This window comes from Trypanosoma grayi (genome assembly GCF_000691245.1).
Source record: "Trypanosoma grayi strain ANR4 Tgr_553_V1, whole genome shotgun sequence".
NCBI lineage: Eukaryota > Euglenozoa > Kinetoplastea > Trypanosomatida > Trypanosomatidae > Trypanosoma > Trypanosoma grayi.
This window is the reverse complement of record NW_008826172.1, coordinates 1-6,867: the sequence shown is the minus strand read 5'-3', so window position 1 is coordinate 6,867 and position 6,867 is coordinate 1. Positions and strand designations below refer to the sequence as shown.

Sequence of the window (6,867 nt, the reverse complement as noted above, 5' to 3'; positions counted from 1 at the left end):
GGGGGGGGGGCGTAGATGTGCAAATGAGTCCACGATAATGTCGAAGATTTCCCGCCTACTCCAGGTACACCGTTCACAGCGCCGGCCGGAACGGCACGCCACGCTCCGGGTCCAGCTCCTGCGTGCGAAAGCAGCGGAAGTGTGTCGCCTTCAGGTTGGGGAATGCCGCGATCACGCCAAGGCCTAGAGGTTTGCCACACACCGAACAAGGTCGCTTCTCGTCAACGTACACACACCGCTGACGCAACAAGGAGTGATAACGCTGCGCGTCCGCCACCATAGACGCCGCTACGTTTGCGTTTACTTCAGCCATTTGTACCTGGCTACACAAGGTCTGAAACGCGCGCCGCATGTAAGACGATATTTCAGCGACGCACACTTCACTCGGTAGCGAGGTCATAACAGAGAGGGGATTGATACAATGTGAGTGCTCGTTCAGGACCGCGAGGGCTGCTGAGAGCTGTCGTTGCTTTCCCGCTGGAGGGACGAGCAGTACGTGAAGGAGGAGGTTGAAGTACTCGTTTGAGGTACGACTGCCTTGAAAAGCATATGTTTGACCTGCTAAGTGAACTGTGTCATCCCTGTCTGTCAAAAGCTCCTCTCTCTGCTTACTGCAGAGTGTCTGAGGGCCGTGTGCGTTGCTGCCGCTACCCTCAGTCGGGCAGTGTACGCGGTTGCCAACGCGCTGGAGGTCCCGTGCGTGCTGTACCTCACAGTACCGTGCAGCAGCAGAAACATCGTCGAGTTCGTACACCAGCTTCGTTAAGGCACCAAGGTGGTCACCAGCCTGCTCCAGCGCCAGCACCTGCTCTTCAACCAAGCCAGCATCAACAAGAAAGGAAAGCACAACATTGGCTTCATAGTGTGAGCTTAATTGAAGAAACGTCAGCAATGCGCGCCGCGCTGCGCCACGAATGCCGGACTCTTCCCCCGCCACAACCTTAATGATGCTTGCCTTCATACCCTCCACACCAAACGGCTGGAGGGTGCGGATAATATCAATGAGGTTCGTCGCGTACAACGTGTGTAGCCGGGGCTCGGTGTTATTGTCCACAAAGATAAGATAATGCAGATACTCGTGCAGTGGATAGCCACCGTAACCAAGGAGCATTGGAAGAATGAGCGACACAGGTGGTGGACGCCGCTGCGGCCGCACCACAGCTACGAGCGCGGCATTGGTGTCAACGCTTAGCATCCAAGGCATGTAGCGCAGGTACAGCTGCTCATCGCCGCTCATCTGCAGCACGACAGCCGCCTCGTACACGAGCCTCTGTAATTGGCAGCGTTCCAGTGCTTCTGTGAACCGTCCGTCAGAAGCCAGAACTAAAGGCACAATCATTGGCTTTGGACGGACTCCATCTTCTCCAACGTAGCGCAGGCATTCGTCTGGCGCCAATGTTGATGAAAATAGAAACATATCCGTTAGTTCCTTGTCCGTGTAGGGTACACACTCCAGCACGTATAAAAGAAAAATAGCAAATTCAGTGGCCCGTTGCTCCTCTGTGCCGCTACCAAGGCCAACTGAACGGCGTTGCAACAACAACTCGTACAGTCGACGGTACGCCTCACCACTGCTGAATGAGAGTGTAACCCTTCCATCTAATCTCTGCGTATCTTTTTTCGGGCGCTGCAGCTCCGGCACAAACGCCAGTAACTCTGCAGTGGGCGTTGCCGCCAAGTTAAAGTAACGAAATGCCTCAGTGTACCGCTTGCCCATCAACGCATGATGGGCACACGCGTAGTAGACGCGCCGCAGCTGGGCATCATCCTCCGCATCGAACGCGTGATCGGAGTAACGCAGGGCACGCTCGTACAACCCGGCGTTTATATAGAGCGCCCTCACTGTTTTCCTTGGCATTAGCACCAAGAACTGCACACTGTGTGCACACACACCGTACACGCCGAGGGGTGTGGAGTGCACATGGAACGGCACTCCGACGAATCCGAAGGAAGAGGATGAGGGTGAGGAGGAGACGGAAGCAGAGCTACTGGGAAAATCCTCATTGTCCAACCACGACTGCATCAGCACACCTCCGTCCTTTTTGACGCCAATGAGAAATGGAGGGGCCCATGCAACATCCACAACGGGCCCTGACATCATCACGGGTGTAGCGGCCTCCAGATCCGTCTCTATTGTCGCGTCGAACAACGCGAGTCGACAATCCCCTTTTCGGATTAAAACATACGAACCTTCACTTTGCCCATTCACGTAACGACACAAAGGTCCCTGTGAAAGCACTCCATCCACCACCATCCGCTGCCGTAATTGGCGTGTGTTCGCATCGAACACGGAATACTCTCGTGAACTACCTGTTATAATCGAGTCGCCCTGCCAGACCATGACCTGGGTGCCATCCGGCACCACGATGTGAGGGCATTCCACAGTAGCAGCAGCAGCAGCAGCAGCAGAAACTACCCCATCCTCGGAACCACTTCCAATAATGTATGCCCTACGTTCTGTGTACCCCACGAGGACAATCCAACGCTTAATAAGTAACGCCAGACGCTGTTCTTGTTGTTGTTGCTTTTCTTGAAGTGGTAGTAGTTCGTCTCCCTGGGCCCGGGCCACGCAACACGCTGCAGCGGGTCCAGGAGGCAGAGGGAGATGCTGGAAAATTCCCATGCTATTCAAATTACCATAATGCAGCACGTCAAGTGTGCCATTCGCAAGGACCAGCAACTGGGGTGTTGATGACTTCCTGTTCACGTCAAGGAAGGTGACCCCATCCGCATTGGCGCTTTTGTCGTCCTTGCCACCGCCACCAACACCATCGCCACCGCTTTTCATGCCACCTCCATACAATGAGGCGAGGACTTTCCTATGCAGAAAGACTGTACTCACATCGTGGTGCACTTCCTCCCTGTCAAGGCGGGCCACAACGCGGTAGACATGCAGCGTGCTGTCGGAGCATCCGACGTAAAGAAGACTCTGCAACTCCTCGTTGGGGAACAGGTGTGTTTCGCGTAGCACCGGCTCCTTGCTGCTGCGCTCGAGTGGCAGCACCACCGCAACGTTCACGTGTATTTTTTCACGTGAAGGAGTGAAGAGTGTCTTCCGCTCCATTTCGCCATACACACACTCACGCACACACACACACACACACACACAGATCGTTTTGTTTCTTTTTTCGATCCGCTCTACCCTTGTTGTGAGGTGGCTAAAAACAGACAGAGAGAGTGGCCAGATTGAGAAGCGCGAGAACGGCGTTGAACACCAGCCGGGGGGGGGCGAGAAAACAACGCGCGAATGCCCCATTCGATGACTACAGGAATGCGACAGAGAGGGTGAAGCTGCAGTCAAAGACCTCATAATGGAAAAAAGAAGAAGCAGCTCCCTACATTGTGTGCACCTCTGATTTCCCCATTTTCTTGATTTGGCTTCACATAACAACACTCTCAAGTAGCGGCCAAACAAAAGAAGAAAATGATCACCTAGAAAGAAAAAAAAGGCTCCCATCTCCACTAAATACTACCACCTGTACTCCTAATACTATTACTCTCCTACACCCCGCGCCATCGCCATCACACAAGGGGAGGGGGTGAGGCAGTTTGCAAAGCATAGCCACCTTCCCTGTTTTTCTGTTTCTTTCCTTCCTTCAGCTTTTCACCAAACCGCCTTTTTCATCAAGTTGTGCTCGGGACGTGACGTTTTTCCCCCAAATGTCTCCACCTCCCACCACGAGAAGTTCAATACACGAGGCGCATCACTTTTCTTCCTCCACTGCAGCTTATGCATTCCCGACCCTCTTCCCTACGACCTGCATGACGAGCTTAGAGGACTGTGGGCAGCGGACCAGGGCTGTGACCGCTCTTGTCCTCGAAAGGAATCTCAAGCGGCAGCAGTGTGCTCTTGCCACCCTCCCTCCACTTGCTGTCGTGCGGCCCCACCAAAAGCTCCTCCTCGCGGCCCATCGACTTGACGTACTCCAGCCATGTGTCGTTGGCCGCCACACCAAGCTTTGTGAGCTGCCGGTACGGGTCCGTGATGTAGTACTCCGGAGCACGGTGGATCCAGCGGTAGACAGGCTGGTCGATCTCGTGCTTCTTGTTGAAGCGCTGTGCGGCAATCCACGGCTTCGTTGTCCAGAGACCAATATTGTAAAGGGTGATGTCGGGGTGCACGAAAGCGAGGCGGTAACAGAACCACATTGTGTATGCCAACACAATGGCGGTCAGGACGCTGGCAGGAAACGTCTCAACCGATGTGGCCTGCAGACGCATCTTTTCAATGGTACTGACTTCCAACCAGTGCACGTAGCGGCCGTATGGGTTGCGAGAGAAAAAGCCCGTTGCAAAGCCCTGCGGCAGGTAGTTGTAGCGGAAGCGGTAAAGCCAGTGCATGGGCTTCGCAGAAAAGCCCTCCATGTAGCCGGTGCTAACACCGTCGTGCACGGTTGAAATGTACGGGTTTTGGCTGATCGGCTTCACGTAGACGCCATGCTCCACAACATTCGCGCGGGCCATGCCGCCGCAGATTTTGGAGGTTGTACGGGACATGTCTGCAGAGAAACAAAGGTCACTACCACACACAGACAGACAGACAGACAGACAAACAAATCAAGAGAAAAAAAAACCCGAGAAAAGAGCATGGATTCAGGTACGCACTTTACACCAACACTACAGAAATGAGCAGTTCACACGTTCGCACAGACACGGCGAACACCCCCCCCAAAAAAAAAAACACACACACACACACACAAAGGGGGATGACACAGAAAAGGGAACTTCTTCCCGCGGCCAGTTTCAGCACCTCCTCGCCGGTTTATTTCGCGCTGCACCACCATCTGCTGAGGGGGAAAAAAAACACATCCTGTGAGAATATGGGGTGCATATGTGTGTGTGTGTATGTTCCCCACGTATCAAATGGTGGCATATCCATCAAATGTTCTGTGCTGCAGACGCTGCCGCGCTGGCTACAGCCGTTGAACGTCCACTCACGCAGGAGCGACCATCTCGATGTAGCGGCTGTTCACCATGGCGCTGTGGCAGTGTCGCAGCTCCACACGCGTTCCATCTCGCGCGTGTTCCGCGGCGCCGCGGCTCCACGCGTAGTGCACGACCTTGTCGAGAAAGATGTCGCCCTTGTCGGCGTCCACAGCCGACAGTGTCCCCTCCAGCTCGTGGTCCTTGTACGACAGGAAAACAATCACACGCCGTCCGTGCAGACTGAGGAGGAAGTCATGCGGTAGGATCGATTTGGGGTTGTCGCCCTGCTTCTTCTTTGCAGGTGCAGGGGCGACGACGTTGAACCTCACGTTGCTGCTCATCCCTGACACGAGCGATCGAAGGCAAATCAATGAATGAGGGTGTGGAATGAATGAATAAATGCAACCCTCCCACGTGTGCGCCTTGCCGTCACAAAAAAAAGGCCGGACCCTTTCACTACCCAAGCCAGCCTACAGCACGGAATGGCGGAAGCAAGGCAACGGAAACGAAAAAAACCAGGAGAAAAAAAAGGACAAGAGGCCAAGTTTTGGTAAAACGTTTACACAACCACAGCACAGCCAGTGACCCACACGTACCCACGTACAACGCAAACGAAAGCTCCTTCACAAAAATGACTCAAAGAAAAAAAAAACAACAACCGAAAAAAGGTGGCCAGTGTATCCATCCCCGCGCGGTCTGCGTCTACAGACGGCGACCGCGGCGAGAGCCCTTGCGGCGCGTGGAGTCGGTCGGGATCGGCGTCACGTCCTCGATGCGGCCAATCTTCATGCCAGCACGGGCAAGGGCACGCAGCGCGGCCTGGGCGCCGGGGCCGGGGCTCTTCGTGCCCACACCACCGGTCGCGCGCATCTTCACGTGCAGTGCGTTGATGCCGCACTCCTTGCAGCGCGCTACCACATCCTGCGCAGCCATCATGGCAGCGTACGGCGAGCTCTCATCACGATCCGCCTTCACCTTCATACCGCCAGTGATCTTGCAGAACGTCTCGCGACCAGACAGATCCGTCACATGGACGAAGGTGTCGTTGAACGAGGCATAGATGTGCACGACGCCGTACACCAGTTCATCCTTCGCGGCGCTAGAGCCGTAGAACTTAACTTCTTGCTTCTTGGACATCCCGGTGGTACCTGTTTCACCTTCTTCTCAGGTTCGTGTGTATGGTGAAGTGAGGTGGGCGGGCAGGATGGAGAGAAAAAATGAGAGATAAAGAGGAAGACGGAGAGAGATATAAACTGTGGCACTAAGCCACTGCATAAGGTTGAAATTACCAACCCCATCATGAACACCAAAGACTATGACACTGAAGTCGGTTTTTTTTTCTACATAATAGAGAGGCACGCTGCAACAAAAGTGCATGACGCACTCAACCACGCGTTGCTATTTATCCCATGTGATACCGCTCTTCGTGCTTGGGAACAGCCAGTCACAGAGATCTAGGCAAAAGCCGCAGCCGACATCATTCCCAGTAAAGTGCAGAGAGAACCACATTGACATGCATCGACTCCGTAGAGAGCGTGTACGTGGCGTACCCGTCTGTCGCAGGATCCCACAGACCACGAGAGGCAACTCGTATGCCCTGGTGCGCCGCCTCCGTGACGGTGACATGCGTAACGAATTTGTACCGCTCGTACCCGAGGCGCACAACGCGCTGCTGTATCTCACTACAGATGTCCTTAATCAGAGACTGCACCTCATCGTACACATAGGGTCGATCACCAACGAGCGCGTGGCATACCTCCTTGATCACGCTCTCCACAGCGCTTGCGCGAAACTTCCTGCCGGGGCGTGGGAGCGTAATGGACTCCCGTCGTCCTTCACGGTAATCGTTTGCCATCCTGCAGTGACACCGCACAGAAGCAGAATACAATCCTTGCTTGCGCTTCACACGCATGATGGAAAGCACAAAGAACAAAAAAAAAA

The 6,867-nt window shown here is 54.4% G+C and overlaps 5 protein-coding genes across 5 annotated transcripts; all 5 read right to left on the bottom strand.

The window, feature by feature from the left end:
- Positions 1–73: 73 nt before the first annotated feature.
- On the bottom strand, positions 74–3,064 carry DQ04_05531040 (hypothetical protein; the record flags this gene model as incomplete). Its single annotated transcript, XM_009314241.1, has 1 exon — positions 74–3,064. One exon carries the CDS (start codon positions 3,062–3,064, stop codon positions 74–76), a length of 2,991 nt encoding a protein of 996 aa, XP_009312516.1.
- Positions 3,065–3,771: 707 nt separating this feature from the next.
- On the bottom strand, positions 3,772–4,464 carry DQ04_05531030 (P27 protein; the record flags this gene model as incomplete). The annotated part of the gene is made up of 1 exon (XM_009314240.1): positions 3,772–4,464. The coding sequence occupies one exon, from the start codon at positions 4,462–4,464 to the stop codon at positions 3,772–3,774; it is 693 nt and encodes a 230-aa protein (XP_009312515.1).
- Positions 4,465–4,934: 470 nt separating this feature from the next.
- DQ04_05531020 (hypothetical protein) lies at positions 4,935–5,267 on the bottom strand (the record flags this gene model as incomplete). The annotated part of the gene is made up of 1 exon (XM_009314239.1): positions 4,935–5,267. One exon carries the CDS (start codon positions 5,265–5,267, stop codon positions 4,935–4,937), a length of 333 nt encoding a protein of 110 aa, XP_009312514.1.
- Positions 5,268–5,628: 361 nt separating this feature from the next.
- On the bottom strand, positions 5,629–6,063 carry DQ04_05531010 (40S ribosomal protein S14; the record flags this gene model as incomplete). The annotated part of the gene is made up of 1 exon (XM_009314238.1): positions 5,629–6,063. One exon carries the CDS (start codon positions 6,061–6,063, stop codon positions 5,629–5,631), a length of 435 nt encoding a protein of 144 aa, XP_009312513.1.
- Positions 6,064–6,403: 340 nt separating this feature from the next.
- On the bottom strand, positions 6,404–6,781 carry DQ04_05531000 (dynein light chain; the record flags this gene model as incomplete). Its single annotated transcript, XM_009314237.1, has 1 exon — positions 6,404–6,781. The coding sequence occupies one exon, from the start codon at positions 6,779–6,781 to the stop codon at positions 6,404–6,406; it is 378 nt and encodes a 125-aa protein (XP_009312512.1).
- Between the last annotated feature and the right edge of the window lie 86 nt (positions 6,782–6,867).